General features: G+C 37.8%; 1 protein-coding gene and 2 pseudogenes across 5 annotated transcripts in view; all 3 read right to left on the bottom strand.

Annotated features, from left to right (window-relative positions):
* LAMA2 (laminin subunit alpha 2) overlaps nucleotides 1–25,494 on the bottom strand; it is a 622,089-nt gene that overhangs the window by 133,410 nt on the left and 463,185 nt on the right. For all 5 annotated transcript variants that reach the window (XM_086707799.1, XM_086707800.1, XM_086707801.1 and 2 more), the window contains 3 exons: nucleotides 9,978–10,089; nucleotides 4,548–4,710; nucleotides 3,042–3,252 (listed from right to left, as the gene is read on the bottom strand). In XM_086707799.1, coding sequence (XP_086563925.1) covers nucleotides 3,042–3,252; nucleotides 4,548–4,710; nucleotides 9,978–10,089 — 486 coding nt within the window. The remainder of the gene's footprint in view (nucleotides 1–3,041; nucleotides 3,253–4,547; nucleotides 4,711–9,977; nucleotides 10,090–25,494) is intronic.
* Nucleotides 14,096–14,706, bottom strand: LOC112862488 (lysine-specific demethylase RAD23B pseudogene; annotated as a pseudogene).
* On the bottom strand, nucleotides 15,004–15,537 carry LOC147581201 (lysine-specific demethylase RAD23B pseudogene; annotated as a pseudogene).

The following is a 25,494-nucleotide window of genomic DNA, read 5'->3' as shown; positions in this document are numbered from 1 at the left end:
CCTATTTCTGGAATATTCTTCCTTTTCTGCTTCGACTCACTTGTGCTTATCATGCAGGACTCAGCACACATATCATGTCCTCTATGAAGTCCTCCTTAACCCAGGGGGTGATTTAGATGCCCTCTCTTTGTTTAGTTTCATGATGTTACTGCAGTGCATGAAGTGACTTGTGTGTACTTCCCACTAAACACAAGTCACCTGAAATCATCAGAGATGGTGTTTTATTCTTTACTTCAATGGTTCTCAAACATAAGGCTACATCTGAATCACTGGAGGCATTTTTAAAACACAGGTGGCTGGGTGCCACTCTCAGTTTCTGAGTTGACAGATTTGGGGCGGACCTCAAGAATTTGTATTTTTAACAAGTTTCTAGTTGATGCTGATGTTGCTGTTCCAAGAATCACACCATAAAGACCAGTGCTTGATCTAATCGACATTTGTTTGGCACATTTATTGAAATTAGTAGGGGCTTAGTAAGTGTTTTTAACAATACATGCTTATCTCCTTAAAATAAATAACATTGAGTTGTGTCTTAATTATAGCACCTTCTTTGTGAACACAGGCACAATTTGTCTATTTAAAACACAGCTCATGGGGCACCTGGGTGGCTCAGTCGGTTAAGCCTCCGACTTGGCTCAGGTCATGATCTCACAGTTCGTGAGTTCGAGCCCCGCATCAGGCTCTGTGCTGACAGCTCAGAGTCTGGAGCCTGCTTCAGATTCTGTGTCTCCCTCTCTCTCTCTCTGCTCCTCCCCTGCTCACACTCTGTCTCTCTCTCTCAAAAATAAATAAGCATTTAAAAAAAAAAAAATAAAACACAGCTCATTATTCAATTGAACGGATACAATGTGTCAGTTGTTCTCAAACCAGTATACACATCGGATTAATCTGGGGAGAGTTTTAAAATATGAACCCCAAACCAAGTCCAGACTAACCAACTCAGACTCTGGGTAGGAGCTCAGGGACCCTGTCTTTTAACAAACTGTTCAGTTGATTCTCAGTCAGTTGGTGTAGCAGGAAGCTTGGTAATTAACCTAATGAGCCCTGGCAATCTTAAGTAAGCTGTGCCTTACTCATGTTAATTTCATCAGTTTATCTATTTACTCCAGTAAGTTTTTAACAAGCCTTTAGTTAAGCATGACACATAAAATGAAAATACAAAAAGGACCACTTAGAATCGCAATACTGACTACATAAGCTCCGGGCATCTCTAGGGGTGCCCAAGAATGATGGCTCCTGGTTTTAAATATCACTAAAAGGACGGAGTAGCTGAAAGGACCATTTACTGCACCACTATAACTCTTCTTGAAATACTTCCCAAATGCTTATTATGCTTTCCACACAGGTAATTTTAATTTCTTAAACTGTTGCCATAAAATGGAGAGGTGCACCTCCGGGTAAGTTACACCACTGGTGTGTCCCCGAGCAGGATGAATCATGTCAGCACTGGGGATAGGACGATAGCCCGACATCCTGCCTCACAAGATGGCACTTTTTCTTTAATATTTCCAGCATGTCAGTAGACTCCAAATTGGTTAAGATTAGATACCTCAGTTAGGAAAAAAGTGAGCCTTCTCCATCTTCCATCAACATGACAAGGGTGAATCCCAGAAAAAAAAAAAAAAACCTTCAAAAAATTAATTCATCCTCTTACTTCTTACTCTAAAGGAAAATGGAAAGAAATGAGATGGAAAAAAATATCCAGATTTGTTTTATTCAACTGCCATGCCACAAACATTTTTGAAAGCATCATATATGCCAGAGAGTGTTCAGTTATAATGAAGGTGAGATTATACACTAGAAGAGAAAGAGATTTGCCGCTGTTTTCAGATCTGTTGGGGTCAAATACTTTGAAAACAGCAAAGGAAGTTTTGTTTCTGGGGAGAAGTTGTTGTTTAAATGCCTAATACAGTTTGCACCATCATACGTGCTGAATTTACTATTGGGAAAAGTGATCAAGTTGTCATGGTAAGTATTAAGAAAGATAAAGAAGGAACAGAAGGGAGGAAGGAAGGAAGAAAAAGGAAGGCATTGAGCGACGGAGGGAGGAAGAAAAGGAAAAATCTATTCTGGCTCTAGCCTCATAACCTCTCTAAAAAAGGCAGAAGGTGCCCATCATTTCTTGAGGAGAAAATCATCTCTTGTCGGTGAGGAAAAAGAGGGAAAAATATAACTCAGACGTGATATGTTCATGTTAGTCCCTGTTAAAATATCATTTGCATGGAACACATTGCAAAGGAAAAGGGAACCAAAATCTTTCCCAAGCACTGGACTCTCAGTGTGCCCAGATTCCATTAGGAAATAAGTTGGCACTTTTGTGACCCTCAGTAGTTAGATGTCTAAACAATGGTTTGTGGATTAGATTGCATGGGTTACAAAACCATATGAGATTGGTACTCAAAGATACCTTGGATGCAATCACATAAAATGCACTTATTGTGTAGTTTGAAGTTAGAGACTTTAACTGACTTGTCCAAGGCATATTTCTAGTTAGTGACACAGTCATCATTAAGATCAAGGTCCCCTGACTCCCAGGAAAGAGTTCCTTCCACTGTACACACTGTCCTTAAAACCTTCAATACTTTGTTATCTAATTTTATTTGAGTCTATGTCAATGGTCCTTGATTTTTTTTTTTTTTTAAAGGATCATTTCTGGTGTGCCTGGGTGGCTCAGTCAGTTAAGTGTCTGACTTTGGCTCAGGTCATCATCTCATGGTTCCTGAGTTCGAACCCATGTTGGGGTCTGTGCTGACAGCTCAGAGCCTGGAGTCTGCTTCAGATTCTGTTTCCCTCTCTGTCCCTCCCCTGCTCACCTTTGCTCTTGTGTGTGCGCACGCGCTCGCTTTCTCTCTCTCTCTCAAAAATATAGTCATTAATTTTTTTTAAAAAGGATTATTTCCTGATCTGCTTCTTAGAAGTCTCCTTTCAGAGTTGTTCTTGATTTCTGTAAATGTGCATCAACTTGACTTTTCCAGCTATGTTCAATCCCTGCCCCATCCAACCCAGCCCTATAGATTCAAATGAGAATCCCTAAGACTCACCTCCAAAGCAGTCATGTTTTTCTGATTTGCTGCAGATAAGCGATTAGCCTCTCTGATTTTATCGGTGGCTTCTCTCAACAGGTCCCAAGCAGCATCCACTTTATCTTTGTTGTCTGCCAGTATCGCCCGGATATCCTTCTCTGCTTTTTCATTCTTCTCTCGGGACTCTCCAAAGAACTTCTTCACCTTCTTCAGAAGGCCTTCTGCAGCCCTGCAGTCACCCCCGCCCAGTAACAGACAATAAGCCCTTGTCACTGCCTCATGGTTTATTGGTATTAAATAGCAATGCTAGTATTAAATCAATGGAAAATAAGACGATATTTAAAGCAGACTGACTGTGTACTAAATCAAGATGAAAATGGGTACCTGAAAAGTGGCAAGGCCATTTATAATTAATATGAAAGCACACAACATACACGCATTTAAAATGTGTTAGTAATATAGCATTTTCAACTGGAAAGAGTCTCATGTTATTTTCATAATCTGACTGATGAAGTAAGTTTTATGGTTTGCTTCACATACAAAAAAAAAAGTCACCTGATTCACCATAGTGGTACATTTTCTCTGTTACTTTGGATATAAGGTATGAACATTGATATATTTGGTTAAAAACTGTTAGCAGAACTGTGTTATTGACATGCTAATATGGCATCATGATGTTGACCTACTTTTCTTTTTCTTTCAACTGAGTGATCTGGGAGTTTCCTGAATTTAACTTAATGGTTTTCCTAAAGTGATAATATTGCCCTTATGAAAGGCAAACTACTTGGAAAACAGTAGTTCTCAAACTAACAGCCATTATAATCTCCTGGAGTGCCTGTCAAAACTGATTGCTGGCCCCCATCCCCAGATCTCTGGATTCAGTAGGTCTGCAGTGAGGTTTAATACTTTGTATGTCTAACAAGTTCTCAGGTGTTGCTGATATTGTTGGCTTAGTATATATTACTTAAATATTAATAACACCATCACTTTGAAGTTAGCGGACTATAAATGTAACAATGATTTTTTTTTTTTCCTGAGTGTGTGGTCACAGAGTTCATTTGCATTAGTAAAATCACTATTGCTATTTCCAACCTCAAATTTTCAGCCCTTATTTCAAGGTATTAGGCATTTATTATTTGACGACCCTTCTATTCAGCATCTCCTAAAATGACAAAATGTATAGAATGGGCTGCTAAATTCATAATTATCCAAAGATATTTTTATTAACACACGCAAAAAAAAAACCCTTTGATGTTTAGAAATCCCTAATACAGGCAATTAATAAAGCAAGCCCATTAGCCTAATTGTGTAAGGGACAGCAACCCAAAAAAGATCATTTATTTGATTAAACATAGGCAAAAACATACTTTTAATCAATTTTAGAGCAAGACAAATTATTACTAAGTGGAAAATAAAATAGCATCTTCTTCTACTTATAAGTGTGATGAAAATTTTAGAAAATTGTAAACAACCATTTGAAAAATTCAGTTTATCAAGTAAAAAAATAACAGAGTATCTACTCACACTAACTCATCTTCGGCAACTTCCTTTTGTTTATCAAGATTTTTCCTCCTCAGTTCAGTCATCATCTGATCAATCTCTTTCTGAAGCCCTTGCAAATTTCTCTCAAAGTCCTGGTCTTGAATTCCTAGAGTTTCATTTAGTCTCACAGCTTTTTCATTTACAGCTGCAGGGGGTAAAACAAATTTTGTAAATTAGTAAACAAAAATGCCACATGCAAAAATGGCACCAAGAGTCTGCTCTTCCCCACCATCTCCAAATGAAATGTAGTTTGCCATGAGTGTTCCTGCTGGTAACAGGGAGGTAGTTAATAACAATCCATACCAATAAGGGAAAGGTGACATATTTCTCCATTTTATATTTCTTTTGGGAGGCACAGTCCTTAAAGGAGGGTGTCTCTAGTTCCCAAGGAAGAAAATGCAAACAAAAAAATGGTTCCAACCCTTTCCAGGGAAGAGGTAAGCAATGATACATGTAGCATTCCCTTTGGAAGAGGAAAGCACAAAATCTGTACAGCCGAGAAGACACAATCACATTCAGTCCATTTTAAAATCCTGAGTAGGGAAAAACTATCAGTGAGGAGATCTCTGAAAACAAACCTGCCCTTGTACTTCTGCACAGTTCTGTGCTCATTTGGTGGAAGGAATGAGGGAGGAAGCACTGGTCTTGGGACAAGGGCTACGGATTAGGGCTCAAAGCTACCTTCTAGCAATAACATCCACTGTAAGCGTCTGTGTTTATTAAGCTTTAAATAAAGTTCAAACTGTGCTGTTCAGAATCTTAGGATTCCCTAGGTGCTCCAGGTATTCTACACATGATGTCTATTCTGTCAAGTGTCTATTTTATAGGTTAGTGTTCTGGGCAAGATTTCATTTGAAAAAAAGAATTCTATGTCGGATAAAAGTTTGAAAAACCGGTGCGTTGAAACATTTATGCAGTTCTACCCATTAGTTTTAGGCCAACTTCTCTTGAAGTGTGTTTTATGGCATATTAACTTAACAAGTTTAAAGGAGAGGTTTTCTCAAACTCTTGTGTGCCAAACCTTATTTCTATAATATTACCTGTGAACATCCTTAGAATGAGGTTCTTGGGTTGGCTAAGAGACATTTTCTACTATTCAATGCTCTATCTTAAGATGCATTTAGGACATAAAGAATTCTGAAAATTCATTTATATTCTTGGAGAAATGTTTCTTATTGAAACTGGTTGGAGCTGTATTCAGAGTTCCAACGATAGTATTCAGAGTTCCTGAAACAGGTACACATAGGCCAAATAGAGCAGCCATGAAGGGTGTGACATGAGCCATGAAGGGTGTGACAGTGGTTCTGAAATGTGGTCCCCAAACAAGCATCATCAGCCTCACCTGGGAACTTATTAGAAATAGAGATTCTCAGGCCCTGTTCCATATCTACGGAGTTTAAAATTCTGAGGGTAAGGACCAGCAATCCATGTTCTAACAAGCCCTCTAGGGGCTTCAGATGTATGCTAGAGTTTGAAAATCATGGTTTAGCAGAAGGAATTGAGTTTTAACCTTTTATTTATCCTTCCAAAATGCATCTTTTGAATTCTCTTTTATTTTTTATTTATTTTGAGAGAGAGAAAGAGAGAGTGTGTGTGCATGTGAGATGGGGAGGGGCAGAGAGAAAGGTAGTGAGAGAGAAAATCCCAAGCAAGCTCTGTGCTATTAGTGTGGAGCTGGACGCTAGGCTGGATCTCATGAACCAAACTGCGAGATCATGACCTGAGCTGAAACTAAGAGTCAGACACTTAACTGATTGAGGCACCCAGGCACCCCAAATTCTCTTTTCATGATAAATGGATTTGGTTAGAAAGTTGCTGCAGTCAACTCCTTATTCTGATAGCCATGATTTAATCTGTAGAACAATTTAAGTCAGGTGCTTTAAAGAACAAATATGGTCATTCCTAGCCTTGTGGTAGAAATTATTGCACATGTGCTGTTTTCCTAGAAGTTAGTGAGGGTGGCTCTTTCTTGGTCAACTACTTAACAGTCATACTTTGAAATACACCAAGGAAACTTCTCAAGATTCCACCACTACTGTTGCTAAGTTATCACCTAGGCTTTATTGTGTTTGTGAAGGAACCACAGTGACCATGGACTGATTAATTGGAAAGTTCCTTCATCCAGCAGGCTTTGTGAGAAATATGCCAGAATGCCAATGATTAAATGTAAGGTTTATACTTCCTACATTTCAAGGAAGACAGTAGATTGACCTTTCCCTATGGTGCATCTCCTCCTTTGGTCTGAGTGCATGTCTGTCTGTATGTTGATTTTAACTAATTACATTATATAACTAAACACTGACTCATTTGCATTCAATTTTTTTTTATTTTAATGAAAGAGATAAATTCCACTTTTCAACTTGACAAAGTTTTTTGTTTTTCTTTTATTAAGTGAATATATAAGTGAGCTTTGATTCGAGATATTTTTGGAATTTGATTGAATTTAGCTTCTGGACTTAGGTGGCTGTAAAGGATTAAATATGAGATACGCCTCACTTGTGGTCTATTCTCAAAGTTAAACTTCTCCAGGGAAGAACTTGCTGGAAAAATGAGAGAGAAAAGGAAAAGACAAAGATTGCTGTACCTTTTGGAACCATGAATCATTTCTTTTAAGTGAAAGTAATATGTAAGCAACTAGAAGAAATTATTAAGGCACAGCAGCTGCTTTAGTAAAATGATATTGTATTAAGAAAGGAAGCATCATTTTAATAGAAGAGATATGATTGCTTCACTGCTTTTACATGTGGAATTTGGAAATTCTCTGAATATTTTTAAGCTAAAGATGAAGATGTTATTCAGTCTCTTTTTCAAAGGTATGCACTCTCAGTTTAGTACATTTTCAACAGAATTGAAAATAACTGTAACATTAATATATCTCTTAAATTTATTTACTTATTTCTACTTTATTTCAAAGGGAATTTTAAGTAGTTTTGAAGTCTCTTTAAAACAAGACAAAATTCTCATAAAAGGAAATGGGGTAAAGATAAAAAATAATGTAAATCAGAAGACATATTAACAGTATCTTAGTAGCCAAAGTAGCAAGGGATTATAAAGGATAACTTAAGAAGTAAACAGTATCTGCAACATACAAATAGATTAATTCTTCAGGAGAAACAAAGTTGTTTTTCACACTGAGCCTAAAAAAAAAAAAATCTTCTGATGGATAAATTTATCATGAATGACAAATACAATTGTGACCTGTGAAATAGGAAAGAAGGTGTCTAGCATTTCTTAAGTCCTAATATGTCAGAGCATGTATATAACATGCGTATATGTACATATATATATCACTCATTATTCTAATAATGGAATAATATGGAATAACATATAGTATATTTGTGATATAATCAGGAGTCCTAGCAAAGTAGATTTTAAACTATGGTGAAATAAGAATGCCTTAGATGAATGGACCCTGATTATCTATGAAGAGGCCAGGACTTATAATGGAAGATAGGGTGAGTAAGGTATTCTATCTATCTAAAAATAAAACTGAAGTAGACAAATGCCAGGCTAAAACATTTGCTTTTCCCACAGCAATTTATTGTCACTAATAAAGCCTAAAAGTACTGTTATTATCCACAATTAGTGTAATTCTAAGAGGAAAAATGAGTGTGTATAACTTACTTAAGGCTTTTGATGAGTTTCCTTTTTTTAAAAAGATTCCTGAACTGCTAAGACTTAACAGCACATATAAACATCTCAGGATTTAGTTTACCTCTGGCATATTCAAATTTTAATTTTCATAAAATTTTAACAGTTGGATTAATTTTGCCAAAGTTCTTTTATAAGGGGCTGTGGTTATTATTTTTGTTATCATTTACATTAGCACCCACTGGAAGAAGGGAGCAATGTCCACACTTCTCTCAGGTACAGATCACAGCTATCCCACCTGGCACTTCACATGAATTAGAAAAAAATGTGTCCTGTCTGGACAGACAGGACCTGAGTGTCTGACTGACGCACACTGGAGAGAATGGGAGACACCTATGGGGATACATAACCCTTTTCTCTAACGGATAGATTGTGGGTGATGAGCAAAACCTGGACTAAATATCGTCTCACTCTGCCCCCTGTTGGTGCCTTTGTCCTGTGCACAAACTGGCTGGTGGGTGCAACGCAGGGAAAATGAATTAGCGGTGCTAATGTTGGTTGGAGTCTATTGAAAACATGTACTAGCATTTACTCTTAGGTATGAATATTTGATTGAAATGATTTCAAAATAAGTTTCCACGATAGGCTGCTAAGTATTGAGTGGTTGAGATTGAGGTATAAGGAAAAGGAAAGTTACTGGGGTATTGACCATTGCCTTCATGGATCCAAGCAGAAGGAATGTTTTGTGTGTGTGTGGTGGGGGAGGGGGTAGGGAGTGCTGGCTGGAGAACATTTTAAGTAGCATTAATGGAAAATAAAACCAGGGAAAGCACAATAACTCCATCTAGCAGAGGATAAACCATAATGAGTTAATTAAGAATTTTCCAGTAGAATGTTCCAGATCCTGACATGTTTTGCCTCAGATTATTTGCCTCAGACTAAAACTCTGTTGCTTCCTGCAGTGGGAAATCTTTGGGAGTTTCGGTCTCTTCTTAGCCAGTGATTCCTAAGAACTACCTGTCAGCATCTGCCTTAAAGTTTATCCCGTGTCCTGATTTATTTGGCTATATTACAAAGCAAAATATCTAAAATACACCGTAGAGCAATAAAAATGTTTTTTTTAGAGAAAAAAAACCCCATGTTTCCTCCTTTCTAAGTATGCATGCATGTTTATTTTATATTAATATATACTGAAGATCTAGTTTTTTTGTTAAATCTCTTTTTCTCATCTGGGCTTTAGCCCCAAAATGGCTTCCACTTTGATCTTCAGTCAGATTGGTAGATGCCAAGAACCAGCTCCTAGAGAATTATGGACTAAATGCAGTGTAGCTTCTGGTAAGGTAGCAAATCCAAAAACCAAGCACCAGATGTTCATTAAAAACAGCACCAAGTAGTTTAAAAGCCATTTTGAGAAATTAAAGTGCTGCTTTAATGTACTGAGTAGAATGTTAAAATTAGCTTTTTAAAAAAGTTAACAATCTCTTGGTTTTGAATACAAACAATAGCAAGGCATAAGTTATCTATTTGTTCTTTAATCAGAATAGCCATTCCTCAAAAATTAAAGCATTCCTAAGGGACCACATTTAATTTTCCATGACTCTGCACTCATGATTACTAATTCGCTGTTGTCCCTAATTTAACACTGTAGATTGCAGACTCTCAGCAGACAACGCCCTTGAATATATCAACCAAAATACTTTTTAAACCTGACCCTCAGACTGATAAATGTTATCTGTTACTGGAGAAATTCCAGTCCTGTGTAATCCCTTTTTCTATTTTTCTGTTGGGAGACATAATGATTAAATTAAATGATTCTAATACCTTCTGCATCCTGGGCAAGCTCCTTAATGAATTCTCCTAAGGAGTCTGCTCTCCTGTTGGTCCTCTCAGCATCCTGTCCAGTTTGCTCGCCATCTGCTGTCACTTTGGTCGCCTAATGATCCAAATTCAGGAAAAGCATAATTAATTGAGATGATGAAGCTCCAGCTAGATAAGCGCCCACTGGCTACATTTTCTTTCAAATATTATTCCGAGCCAAAGGCAATCGATAAATTATTGATCAGATATACTGGAAATGACACCCTGTGCTCAAGTACACAATTAAACTTTATTACTTCTTCCATTAAATGGAAATCAGAGAGCTGTATTTGGTCTTTTTAAAACCCTTGCTGTATGCAATGAAATAAAAGAAGCGATAAAACACAATTATTTTTGAAGTATCTTTAAGGTACAGTTGCCAAAAGTCTTTAATGGATTCTTCAACCTCCACATGTTGCAGTTTTGTCCATATTTTATTTACTGAAAAAGCATGGAGTCCAGCAATGATCTCTTGTGGAGACACAGGCAGTCTGTCTCAATAAGCTTGATCCTATAGATGCAGTTTAGATCAATACATTAATTAAAGAAACAAAGAGGGAGAAATGCTTAGCTACCAAGTAGTAAATGCATGTTTTGTAACACTCTAAAGATGCCAGTAAAACGTTAAAGAAGAATAAATGTTAACTTCACCCATGTCATCCCCAGAAAAGATGACTGTTAATCACAAAACCATACATCATCATCAACAAAATAAAACAACTTCACAAACAGCCTCACTTCCCAAAGGTTATCCTGGTACATTTTCACCTTCATTCACAATGAAGATGCCACTTGACACAAAGGAATCCATTTAATGTGTTCATAGTTGAGATACACTATATTTAGTCAAATAAAAATGGCATGTGTAACATTCAAAGTTTCCTAAAAGATACTATAGGGTTTAGAGCACCTTGAAATAGGTTACATTTCATAATTCTATGCATATGCATATGCTAATAAATATGCCTTTTTTTTTTTTTACTAAAAAGATAGGGATAATCTAACTACAGAAAATGAATTAACGAATCACAAACTGTCTTAAAATAACTTGACTAAGGTCCAAATTGGCAGAGTATTAATAGTCTATAATCCTGTACCATAGTACTTGCATTCTAGACATGCCCAGAGATTCTACATTTTTTTATACATAAGTGGATTTTAAATAGAAATTAAAATAGAACTAAATGCTTGGCCAATACAGAACATGGTAAGAGATGTTATAGAAATTATACTGCATTTTGTGATTTCCTAGGGGCAGTTAGAGTTTTAATTCATGACCAGTCTTCAAGGTTTTGCATAAAAGAATATAAAGTCTAGTTATCGTCTAATTCCTCAACCTGTTACTATCACAAGCAGAAGGATGAAAAGATGCATTGGAAGTTTTAAAAGTTTCTCTTTACAGTTTGCAGTAAATATACAAAATTATTTGGAGGGTTCTCATCAATAGGTCGTTACTTTGTACATATACACACCACATGCATAAACTCATACATGTAATTTTTTAAACGTTACTTTTGAATTACTAATGTCAACTGCTTAAGATCTTGGCCTTCTAAACTGTTGTAGATGTTTGTCTAGGCTGGACTTGACTGTACTCTATAATATCACTATTTTCAGATTGCACAGAATATAATAAGGGACTTGATCTACATTTTGGTAATGTTTAAGTATCTTAAGAATTAATGTATCACCAGCACTAGTATCTGTTACCACACAGAAAATGTACATTATAATTTAAACTTAAAATCTGGGGCACGTGGGTGGCTCAGTTGGTTAAGCGTCTGACTCTTGATTTTAGATCAGGTCATGATCTCACAGTTTGTGGGATTGAGCCCACATTGGGCTCTGTGCTGACAACATGGAGCCTGCTTGGGATTCTCTCTCTCTCCCCCTCTGCCCCTCCCCAGTTCATGCGCGCGCTCTCTCTCTCTCTCTCTCCCCCTCAAAATAAATAAACATTAAAAAAAATAAACTTAAAATTTATTATCAATATCTTATCTATATTACTAAAAGATCGTAACTTACATATTGACACCATGAAGGCTACCAATTCTGGTTAATAGCTGAGAGTATCTAATTTTTTAAAAAGAAATGTATATTGATACACTGTCTCTTTTAAATTCTGGATGATCAAGATAGCATCCCCTGCCTTGATTTCTACTTTCCTAATTAATTTATACAATAATGTGTAAGAGTCATCATTTACACACGTGGTACTGATTGATTATATGAGCATTCCAATAGTAAGATGTCATGAATTCGACATGACCTATGGTAAGAAAGAAGTGAAAAAAATTGGCATTAAGACCCTATGAAATTAAACTCCCCAACTTCTATTTAGCATGTGAAATATGCCAAATTCTTTCTTTCTTAGGGCCTTCTGGGATCCTGCTGTCTCTGCCTGGAATGAACTTCTCTCTTATCTTTTCAGAGACGATCCTTGTCTTGTGTCATTTTTCAGCTTCAGTGGCCCTTCCTGGTGTGGCCATTCCCAGGGCACCTAGCCAGGTTTTCAAATTTCTGCAGAACATTTTCTTCGTAGTACCAAACATTTTAGAATTACTTTAAGGCTTCCCTATTTATGGGTTACCTCCTTGACTAAAAGTCAAGCTGTAAGAGAGCAGGAACTTGGTCTGTTTTGCTCTTCACTTTATATCCAGCTCTTAGAAGGATGCCTAACTACTAGCAAATATTGACTGAATGTTCAATAAATGATTAAACAATTACCCAACACGTCTTGCCAACCTTGTTACCATTCTTATTGCCTATTTTTCTATAAACACTTCCAGAAAGAGCTTTTGTTTTATTGTTCCTTAACCTCTCTCGAATTATCTAAAATAAATCCAGCCTCTAAGAGTCAGTTCCTACCTAACCTTCTTTATGAAGCCATCCCTAACTGTTTTGGCTCATGCTTTCCTTTCTTACATTTCCTTTTCTTTCTTTTTTTTTGCTCTTAAAAGTTTTCTTTTAATATGCCATGAGATATCTTGATTATATATTTTCCAAGATACTTTTCCAGCTGCATCTTTCAATTCTTCCAAAAGATTTTACCAGTCTATCCAATGTAATACAAGATGCTGCATTATACTTCTGTCCTCCTTTTTGAAAGCAATACAATCCTAATGACATCAATGGTCATACATTCTTATCTAATTAGGAAAAATATTTACAAACATCAGGAACACAGTTCTGAAACACCTGTATTACTTCTGAACTGAATTGGCATTTCCTGGCTTTAAAGAAAGGCAGCAGTTTTAAGCTTGTGACTTGCTGATGAACACATTTCTGGTGAGGGAAAGGGAAGGGGAGTGAATGTGGCATTTCTCCGTTGGCCTCAAAGTGCTAAATTTTACAAAGGGATACATCCAAAGCAAATATGCAATGGTGATTTTTGAAACTTTTATTGCAACACAACAATGAAGTAAACAGTAGACACCTCCCATTTTGTTTCCTAAAACAAACCAAAAAAACACGTAAACAGAGAGATAATTCTGCCTATTCTTGTACCGATCCTCACATTCAATGATCAAAAAAAATTTATATGTCAGTAATTATTTACATTTTAAGAAGTTCCTCTTCTCTCCTTTCCCCCCAACCCCACCAACTATTTAACTTGAAAGAATCGGCTTTCTTACACATTAACTTTATACATATTTGAAGAAGCAACGATAACTATCAATAACTTGACATTTCTGTTTACAGCTGATCCAATTTCTTTCAATTTCACAAAGCCATTATCAAGGGCTCCCACAAAATAGAGACCGTAGGTTCTAGGTAGCAAAGATTCTTTCAGAAATCAATGTTAAGTCAAAGAAATATAAAGCAGGGCATTACACTAAATTTTTGGATCCAATACACTAAAAAAGGTGACACCCAGAAAAAGTTACCTAGTTTTTTTATAGAAGAAATAATGACCTGTAAAAAATCTGATTTCTGGTTGTGTAATAGTTTACACACTATACGGATTTGTGGCATCTGCTAATTCAAGCAGACACGTACTGTATATATATCTGCCCTATATCCCCACCCCCAACAATCTCATACCTTACACCAAGTATTGTAGCGATCAGCCCAAGTCCCTTTCAATCTTCATCAAAGTTTTGCTGTGGAAGGAAACTGACCTCCAAGTTCTTATTCTTCTCCCAAGCAAAATATGCTCACATCACAAGTCCTTTGGGAGATCCTAGTACCTGTAATCTTTCTATACCTTCTCATTCCTGAGGTATTACCTGAATGTAGTTCACAGGACCACTTCCACCTTCTGCAATTCCTCCCCGACACCTCCACTCCCTCCTCCTCAACTACCCGCTACTTGAACTGGTTCACCGACCACCTGAATAAAATGCTCCTGGTGTTGGCTAATTTGCTGCGGTAGTTGAGAATTTTCTTGACCTATTATAGTGGTGCTAGAAACAAGGAAGAAGTTTGTTGAATAATTTGCCTCAGCTGTTGAAACTAAGGCTTATCTGCAAAACTCCAAGGGGATGTCCTCCAGAACGTGTAGGCATTGCTGCAGGTGCAGCCATTGAACACTGAGGAGCCCCAGGACTAGCCACCAGAGGGGGAGCAACCACAGCCTGATTTCCTGTACCTCCGGGATTCCCATAAAAAGGTGTTCCACTGCTCTGTCAGGGTGGTGGAGACTGGCTCTCAGGGCCGCAATTATTTGCTGGCCTCCACAGCCTATGAACATGACCTCAGTTTCCACAGCCCATAGACATGACCTCAGTTATCACGGTCTCACAAGACAGACCCTCACATGTGCACTGGTTCCATTTTCACAGAGGTTTGACCCAGGGGCGCCTGGGTGGCTCAGTCGGTTAAGTGCACAATTCTATTCCGGCTCAGGTCATGATCTCATGATTGGCGAGTTTCAGCCCCACGTGGGGCTCTGCGCTGACAGCATGGAGCCTGCTTGAGATTCTCTCTCTGCCCCTTCCCCACTCTAGTGTGCTCGCTCTCTCTCTCTCTCTCTCTCTTTCTCTCTCTCTCAAAATAAAATAAACTTAAAAGAATGTTTGGCCAAGAAGAATCTCCTGATGTACCATCCAGTCGATGTTGGGCTAGTAGCCACTGGTGTTTCTGCCAGCTTTTCTGCAGGTGTTTCTTGTTTCATTGCTGGAAGGTTTCGGGCTCAGAAGATGCTTGTTAATGCTGGCATGAAGAGTTCAGGTGTGGGAGTGGGAGCCAAAGTAGGGTGGGGGTGGGAGTGGGGACCTGAGCCCCAGCCAGTGCTGTGGAGGAGCTAATTGTGGCGAGGTGCCAGGATGTGACTGCTGGGCTGTGGCTGGTGCTGGTGCCGTCACTGCTTTGGGTTTTGCCACCATAACTACCACAAGGTTTTTCCATCAACTTCATTTTCTTTTACAGCAGTATCATCAGGAAGGACCTTGCCTGAATAATTATTCCTATGGGAAAGACTTCGTTCCCCTTTTCCGACTCAATCTCCTCCTCCAGTTCTTCCACAGTCTCCCCTGCATTGACATCAATCCTGCTGCCGGAGGGTCTTCCGGGTGACCCACATGGTGCTGCCGGGCAGCTCTGCGCCCAGCCTGCTCTGGGTGCTGGCTACTTGGCGGAACCCTCTTTCAGATTTTCAAACACAACTATCATGATCACCATTCATGACTATTTAGCGTAAAAATTTTGATTTTTTTTAATGTTTATTCATTTTTTGAAAGAGAGAGACAGAGTGCAAGCAGGGGTGGGGCAGAGAGAGAGGGAGACACAGAATCCGAAGCAGGCTCCAGGCTCTGAGCTGTCAGCACAGAGCCCCACGCGGGGCTTGAACTCACGAACCGCGAGATCATGACCTGAGCCAAGGTTGGACGCTCAACCGACTGAGCCACCCAGGCACCCCATAGGGTAATTATTTTGCTAGGTGTTTTGACTTATCTATCTAGGCTCTTTGGGGCTAAGGCTATATCTTACCTCTTTTTATTTCTCAGAGTTTCAGGCAGAGTAGATATTGGGTGATTAGCTGATATAATAATAATCAAACCAACTACAAATTCCTTGGACGTTCTAAAGCCTGTTGGAGGGGAAAGAATCTCTCTCTCTATGCCTTCCCATTACCACTCAAACTGGCCATATGCCAGGTGCTATGCTTGCCAGCGAATGTGAATGGCTGGCCAGTTTCTGGGCATTTTTCAGAGCCTAATAGGAAGCTTGTGCTCAAGAGCTGCAGCTGAGTGCTGAGGAGGAGAGCCAGGCAGGAGAGCCTCCAGTCCCAACCACATTACATCCTTGTACTGGGCCCACGATCATTAAACAGTGGCCTGTGATCACACTCCAAGTACTATGCTGGTGAGGGCAGTGTTGGGGTTGGGAGCAGGGAGGACTCTTTAGGGCCAGCACAGTGCTTACTGAGGAAGAAGACAGCCTTCCCTTGCAGAGTCTAGAAGAGCTGCCTCTCTTGGCTGTGCTCCAGGAGAGGAGGAAATGTGAGGTTCTTGGCCAAAAAAAAAAAAAAAAAAAGGCATTGACTTACAGTATTAGCACTCTAAAAGAGGAGTTACTCAGGCTCAACTGTATCTTGGATTGATATGTGTGTTCAGAAGGGCTTATAATACTCTCTTGTGTCTCATTTACTCTTCCTGCCTCTAAAGATACACAGAGGACATGATCCCTCTTTTTATACTGGTGAAAATGAAGATATGGAAAGGTTAAGTGGCATATCTGAACTCATACACACAGGGAATTGGGGGCAAAACACAAATTTTCCATCTCACAGCTTTATATTTTGTCTGTATCAAACCCTAACTTATATTTGGCTAACATCCAGGAAGGTTAGGAAAATATATGAAAAAAGTTGAGTATTCTGGGTTGGAGGAGGGGCACTCCTTAAGTTTAGGTAGTACTTTAAATGTATAATCTCTAGGGTTTAGTAGATTAACGTATTTAAGAATCCATATCAGAACATCATAGAGACATATTTTTAAAAGTCATGTCTTATTACACAGTAATTAGGCTGAAGAGTCACCCTTGTCAAAACCACCCATGAGAGACTCCATAAAGGAAGCTTATGACAAATGCACTATCAGCTATGGGGAGTGGTGATAGATGGCGGTATCATTGTAAAAGCTAAATTCACAAAAGTTTCATCCAGGACAGGCTATTGATAATGTTACAGATGAATGCTAAATACTACATGATAGGAGCTATCTATATGATTCAGTTTGGTTCTTCTTGTATTTTATTAAATTACCATTCCATTCCCTCGTCATCTTCCCTGATATGCACTGTTATCTTGTCCTTTGAATATTTGACAAATGTCTTCTCATTTATCCTACTATGTTGTACAATCTTCCTTTCATTCTCTGTCTGTGATTTTCTCATTTTTACATCCTCTTACCTCAGTTCTACAATCTTTCCAGTGTTCTTTTCTAAATGATGCCTTAAGCAATACCTTGTGTTTCTCTCTTACTTTTGATTACCTTTTTTTACATTCAAGTTCACTAAACTGGGTATTTTTTTCCCTTCTATTTTTCTTCTTCTTTTTTTCCTTTTTCTTTTTTTTTTAAAGAGTATTTATATTAAGCAGCATGCATTACCATTAGTCACGCATTAATTTACTTCTGAACAACATACCTGTTACTTTCTCGCCTTAGCACAAGCAGTTTTCACTGTGCCTCTTGAAATCTGCACCTAATTTTCTTGGTTGGATATTACTAGTGTCTTTCATTTTCTGCCTTCTTTATGTTAAAGCTAGAATCTAATGGGGCAAATCTGACTAGCGAAAAGACAACATTGCTTAGATGCCATCCACTTTTGCATTTGCAGACTTATATGGCTTCCTGCTAAAATTAAATTTCAGATCTAATCATTTATATGCTATTCTCAAGGGTCATTTTCAAAAACTACCGGTTTTGTATGTCTAAGTGTTGGTGAAGTACTTCTCAGGCAAGCTATTACACAACACAAGAGGAAACGGGGAAAAGCCAAGTGACCCTGTGGAATGGTAATAAGTGAGTTCTATGTAATTTCTCCCTAAATATTTCAGGTGTCAATTTTGAAAGTTCCAAACCAAACAAGTATCATGTGTTATACACTTTCTCTCTCTTTTAAAATATAATAGCAGAAATTAAAAAAAAAACACTGTTATCAACTTAAACCTTTAAAAAATATAAACAAGGTAAACATACAAAATTGTTGGCACTTAAAAAATTTAAAAACTAGTTTCATTATTTTAGAAAAAAATTTTTCTTTAAATTTGATTTAAAAATAGGCAGTAAAAGACAATGCAAATAAAGCTAAGTTTTGATATTTTATATAATTCAGTCTATTAGATAGCATTCCCCTTGTAGATAAACATTTAGGAGATGTTTTTCAAAGGAAGTAAAATATCCAACTCAATATAAATATACATATATGCCTGATTTTAGTGTGTTTTACACATATTAAAAATCAATGCTTATTTTGAGTTTTTATACCTGTCAGCCAGTTGTTCAAGTGCTATTATTTAAATTATTCACAATTAACTAAATATTACTGAACTATGTGCATGATATTGGTGATAGCATGGTGAGAAAAAACATTTAGAAGACATACTTCCTACCTTTTTGGAACTCATAGTCTGGAGGAGTAGAAAAGTATTTGCTGAGTGATCATGAAAATAAATTTATATAATTACAAACTGAAGAAAAAACACAGTAGTATAAGCCAGTTATAGGAAGAGTCTCACCACACCTTAAATGTAACTCATAAGGCAGGGTTCCATGAGCTGAGGTTTGAAGGGTTCATTGGAATTAACAGAAGTTAACAACATATAGGAGAAGGTGACTTACTTCAAAGGCTAAAGAAAACATATATGGAAAGGCTCTATGGTGGTGGGATGAGGTAACTGAAGGGCAGTATGGCTGGAGTGCAGACGTCCAGAAGCACAAGTAGTGGGAGATGCAGCCAAAGATAGGATTTGGGGCTTTAACCAAAGAGCAATGAGAAGTTGGGAGGATGAGTTTAAGCACTAGGGTGACATAGTCAAATTTGGAATAGCAAAAGTGTATTCTGGCTACACTGCAGAGAATAGAGTGGAAGGAAAACAGGGGTAAAAGCAAAAGGAATAGGTAGAAAGCCAATATGTTAATTCCAAACTAAAGGTTACAGAGATCGAATGAGAGCTGGTTAGTGGAGATGAAATCCATACAAGAGGGGGAACCTCCTGCATTTGGTAATGAGTTGAATAAGTGGGGGTACAGTGAGGAAGAAAAAGGACCAAGAAAAATTCCTAGCTTTCTGGCTTATATGTTCAGTGCATCAGATAACCAGACTGTGAGCTGGGGGAGAGATGAGGCTGGGGAGTTAAGCAAGAATCACATCACATCACAACGGGAGAGCATTATATGTCATATTGAACAAAATGGAGAGCTGTTGTAGAATTTGAAGGAAAGTGACATGATCAGATCCGTGATTCAGAGAGTTTACTCTGTCATATGAATAATAATTGTAGTCAAATATGGCTTAGAGAAAGAGAGGTCATACAAGGAAACTGAATTGGATTGGGTTGAAAATGGTTTATATACACAATGGAATACTACATGGCAATGAGAAAGAATGAAATATGGCCTTTTGTAGCCACGTGGATGGAACTGGAAAGTGTTATGCTAAGTGAAATAAGTCATACAGAGAAAGACAGATACCATATGTTTTCACTCTTATGTGGATCCTGAGAAACTTAACAGAAGACCATGGGGGAGGGGAAGGGAAAAAAAAAAAGGCTAGAGAGGGAGAGAGCCAAAACATAAGAGACTCTTAAAAACTGAGAACAAACTGAGGGTTGATGGGGGGTGGGAGGGGAGGGTGGGTGATGGGGATTGAGGAGGGCACCTGGTGGGATGAGCACTGGGTGTTGTATGGAAACCAACTTGACAATAAATTTCATATTAAAAAAAGAAAATGAAGACAGAGTAAAAGGTAACTCATTCATTTTGTGGGGGACTGCCTAATATTGGAGGATAAATCACTGAGATGCTCTAAACAGGAGGAAGTATGTGTTTTAAGAGGAAGATGGTAAGTTTAAGTTGAAATGTTCTGTTGGCAGTTAGGTTTCTAGGACTGAAGCAGGAAAATAAAGTCTGTCTTGAAAATATAAATTTATTTTTTTTTTTTGAGAGAAAAAACACCCATGAGTGCAGGGGAGTGGGAAAGAGGAGAAGGAAGGAGAGAGAGAATCCACACAGAATGCGGAGTCTGACGTGGGGCCTGATTCCATGGCCCTGGAATCATGACCTGAGCCAAAATCAACAGTTGGATGCACAACTGACTGAGCTACCCAGGTGCCCCAAAATATCGATTTTTGAATCATCAGCATACACATGGCAATTAAAGGCCAAAGAAAGAATTTACACGGGAAGAGATATAGATTGATGACTGGACCCCAAGGAAACCAACTTTTAAGGGATGGGCAGAGTAAGAGACAGAATAAAAGAACAGAGAATTAAAAGAAAAATAGAGGAGGATATGTCAAGAAGGAAGGAAAGGTCAAGAGTGGCAATTGCTACAGGAGGTTCAAGTAAATTAAAGTTTTCATTGAATTCAGTGACCAATTTGTCATTGGTTATCTTGTAGAAATAGTTCAGTAGCAGGCAGAGAGAGGAAATCTAATTTTCAGTGGAGTGAGAAGTTAGTGAAGACTTGTTCCCAAGTTTTCAAAAAAATTTGGCTGTGAAACAGAAGAGGGAGCTAAGAGCAGCTGCTATAGAGGTATTTGGAGTTGTTATCAAAAAACATCTCAGTATTCCACACACATTGTAGGGCAGTTCAAATATGATTCCTGTGCTCAAGGAACTTATATTCCAAGAGGGAAATCACATGGCAATAAGTCAAAATACACTGCAAGAGATAGAGGATTATGTAATATTTTGCCTATGTAGTATTTGCACACTCACAAAATTATATAAAATACATGATAAGTGTTAGTTTGGGGAAGAATATGATTCTCTTTACCAAGGTCATTATAAAACTAGATTGCTCCATGAAAAAATGAGCACAACACATATAAGCACTTGAAGGAGAGAGGGCAACACACACACCAGCTATGTAGGATGAGACTCACCAAATGCTTTAAGAAATCTAAAGAATATGTTAGTCCTAAAGTGCCTGGTTGGCCACCAAAGCAGAAGAAAAGAAGCATCAAAAACATCGGCTATACAAGTGAAAGAACTTTCCAGAGGAAAGGGAACTGGAACTATCAGGTGATTATAAGCCCACAGTAGTTTTCAATCTTGGCTGACATCAGAATCATCCAAAGAGTTCTTGAAAATCCCAGTGCACTTACTGCACCTCAGGCCAATTATATCACAGCCCCTTTGGGGGTGAGACTCAGCCCCAGGTAACTCCAGTGTGGGCCCCTGGTTTAAGGCACTGTCTCCTTTAACGTAGGCAATGGAAATCATGGCTACTGCACTTCTCAGATTCTGGTCCCAAACGCTGGCTGGGTGATAAGGCTGTAAGATGAAGGTACTGGTGGTCTTAGGCTGATACTATTGGATATTTCCAATATCCAGTATCGTATCTTATAGAAATGATGCCATGTGTATCAATCACCTTCGGATTATTAAGCAGCTTGACCATGGGGAACGAACTGATCATGAAGACTTGAGTATCTAAGGTCTCCATGAAAGTTATGTTTCTAATTATAAATGTGATAGAGATAAGATTAATTCACAAATGAGGATTTCCATTTTTTCTCCTCATCCTCACATTATCAAGGAGATCATTATCAAGGAGATCTTTGCTTTCAGCAGTCTTATTTCTAGGCTTTTTGTGTTATAAAATCTAAAGAATTCACAGATAAAAATGGTCTTGCAGTGTGGTAAGAGGAAAAGGAATAACTTTACAGTAGATGAATCTGGCAAACATTACCTCAGCCATGTGATCAAGATCACCATCAGTATAATAAGACATACTGATTGCATGTGTTCTTAATTTGATGTGATACGGATGCTACTTTACCTCTTTGGTCTTTTCCACAAAAACCCATAACTCCATATTTTGATCACAAAAACATGAGGCAAAATCCAACTGAGGGACACCCCACAAATTATATGCACTTGTCAAAACTATCAAAATCATCAAAAACAAGGAAAGTCTAAATCTCAGTGTATAGTCTAAGAAGACATGACTAAATGTAATGCAGTATCTTGGATGGGATTCTGGAATAATATAAAGACATTAAGTGAAAACTGAAGAAATCTGAGTAAAGTACAGTTTTTGGTTAATAATAATGGCTCAATACTAGTTCATTAGTTGTGATAGACATACCATACGAAGAAAGTAACAGTAGGGGAAACCAGGTATGGGTCCTGGAGGAAATCTCTGTCTTATCTTTGTAACTTTTCTATAAATCTAAAGCTATTCTAAAATAACAAGTTTATTTAAGAATGGTATTGGAAGTAACTGAAATTGGATCATAGACCTAATTGTAAAATACAAAACTATAAAGCACCTAGACAATACCACAGGAGAAAATACAGATGACCTTGAATATGGTGACAACATTTTAGATACAACACCAAAGGTATAATCCATGAAAGAAATAATTGATAAGTTAGACTTCATTAAAATTAAAAACTTCTGTACTGTGAAAGATGCTGTCAAGAGAATGAGAAAGCAAACCACAGACGGGGGGAAATATTTGCAAAAGACATATCTGAAAAAGGGCTATGATCCAAAATATACAAAGACCTCTTAAAGCTCAATAATAAGAAAACAACACAACTAAAAAAAAAAAAATGAGAAAAGACTTAGTCCATCTGGGTTGTCATAACAAAATACAATGCACTAGGTGGCTTATAAAAAACCAAAGTTTATTTCTCATTGTTCTAGAGATTGGGAAGTACAAGATCAAGTCCCCAGCAGATTCGGTGTCTGGTGAGGACTCACTTCCTGGTGTCATTTTTCACTGTGTCTTCATATGGCAAGGAGGGGGAAAAGGATCTCTCTTTTATAGGAGTTCCTTTAGTAAGAGCACTGATTCCATTCATGAGGGCTCCACATTCATGAACTAATCACTTCTCAAAGGTTTCGCCTCCTATTATCATCATCCTGGCAGTTAGAACGTCAACATAGGAATTTTGGAAGTGACGAAACACTCAGACCATAGTGAAGATCTGAACAGACATCTCACCAAAGATGATGAACATACAGATAGCAAATAAACATATGAAAAAAAATTCTTGGCATCATATATCATTAGGGAACTATAAATTAAAACAAGGAGATACAGCTCTACACCTATTAGAATGGCCAAAATTCAAAACACTGACACCACCAAATTCTGGGGAGGATGTGGAACAATTGGAACTCTTCTTCATTGCTGGTGAGATGCAAAATGGTGCCGCCAATTTGGAGGATAGTTTGGTGATTTCTTACAAAATGAAACACTCTTTACTATATGATCCACCAATTCAGCTCCTTGGTATTTACAAAAATGTATTGAAAACTTATGTATGCAAATGTATATAGTAGCTTTATTCGTATTGCCAAAACTTGGAAGCAACCCAGATGTCCTTTAGTAGCTGAATGGGTAAATAAACTGTGGTACAATCAGACAATGGAAAATATTATTCAGCGCTAAAAAAGAAATGAGCAATCAAGCCATGAAAAGAGACGGAGGAAACTTAAATGGATCCTACTAAGTGCAAGAAGCCAGTGTGAAAAGGCTACATACTGTATGATTCCAACTATACGATACTCTGCAAAAGACAAAACTATAGAGACAGTAAAAAGATCAGTTTTGCAGTGGTTTGAGAGGACGGGTCGTGAGTAGTTGGAGCACAGAGTGTTTTTAGGGCAGTGAAACTATTCTGTATGATCCTATAATGGTGGAGACAGGTCATTAAACATTTATCAAAACCCATAGAATGTACACCATGAGGGAACCCAAAAGTCAACTATGAACTTTTAGTGATAATGATGTGTCAGTGTAGCTTCATTTATTGTAACAAATGTACCCCTCTGGGAGTGGGGGGTGTTAATAATGGGGGAGGATATGTATGTGTAGGATTGGGGGTATATGGTAATACTCTGTACTTTCAATCAACTTTGATTTTATTTTACGCTTATTTTGAGAGAGAGAGAAAAAGAGACAGCATGATCAGGGGAGGGGCAGAGAGAGAGAAGAGGACACAGGATCTGGAACGGGCTCAGCAGACAGCCTGATGTGGGGCTCGAACTCACAAATGGTAAGATCATGACCTGAGCCGAAGTCAGAGGCTTAAGTGACTGAGCCACCCAGGTGCCCCTCAACTTTGCTTTTAACCTTAAACTTTTCTAACATATAAAGTCTATTTTTAAAATTTTATTCACTATTGGAGAGTCTGCTGAAGAGATGAAATGATGTAGGCTAACACATAATAAAGGTATGACTTTCCTAGTAAAATATTTATGTTTCCAGGCTTAGATCATTAAGCTGTAATCAGATCATTGAGATAATAATTGTGTCAGCCTTGTCTATACCTCTATCCCCAATGTCTGTCATTCTGACAGAGTACCTAGAACATGGTAGATGCCCAATAAGTATTGATAAAATGAATGAATAAATGAAGTGTCCGCTGTTCCATGGAATATTCCCTAATTAACATAACAAGATTAACTTATTTCATTTGCATGTGTTTCTCGGGTGCATTTCTTGTTCCTCTTTTTATTTAATGTTTTATTATGTATTTGCATGCAGTTGTCCCATATTACTCTCCATACATTTAAATACATATGTATACACACACATATACAAACATGCACACACACACAAACTAGATTCAAGTTCATTGAAGACAAAGACAGCTTCATTTGTGTCTTTCGTCTAAACACCCAGCTTGGGCGAACATTCAGAAGTGCTTGTTGAATTGAGTTTACTTTGCTGTGATTGGTTTAAAATTTCTTATTTATTTGTATTTACATAACAAATACAAAAGTATTAACTATTAAAATTAATAGGAGATAAGTGTACATTAATCTAATTAATACTAACTACATCTGGCAAGAAACCCTATTCTGTATCTTGCTGGTACAAGATTCTGAAAAAGTATTTAATATGCTATTTGTGATATCAAGGCCATTGTTTAGCGTTCTGTGCTCAGAAGCTGATTTGATTTCCCTACAGAAATTTTCCTAAACCCTGCAGCATGCTTGTGTGGTGGAAACCGTACTAGGCCAATGGGAATCTGGAGCCTAGGTTCCACTTGGGTTCCTGAGTCTAGTGAATTATGTAGCCATCGGTAATTCATTTCACTGTCACAAGGTGAGGTATCTGTTCTTAAATAAAGAAGAAATGAACTAGATAATATGTAAGAGCTTCTAGCTCCAATATTCTTTGCCATTTAAAGCTCTTAGATAATCCGACTGGATGCCTAAATTACAGGTCAGTTTTCTGTTCATGCAGTTTTCTGGCCACAAGATGGCGAAATTTTGTTGTTTTCTTTATTCTCTAACAGCAAAAAAGAAATTTTACCCTTTTGCAGTTTTGAAAGTTGAAAACACCCAA

Source organism: Puma concolor, chromosome B2, assembly GCF_028749965.1.
Source record: "Puma concolor isolate L17-30 chromosome B2, mPumCon1.1.hap2, whole genome shotgun sequence".
NCBI classification, from domain to species: Eukaryota; Metazoa; Chordata; class Mammalia; order Carnivora; family Felidae; genus Puma; species Puma concolor.
Note: the sequence above shows the minus strand (reverse complement) of the source record. Positions and strands in the feature narration are given on the sequence as shown.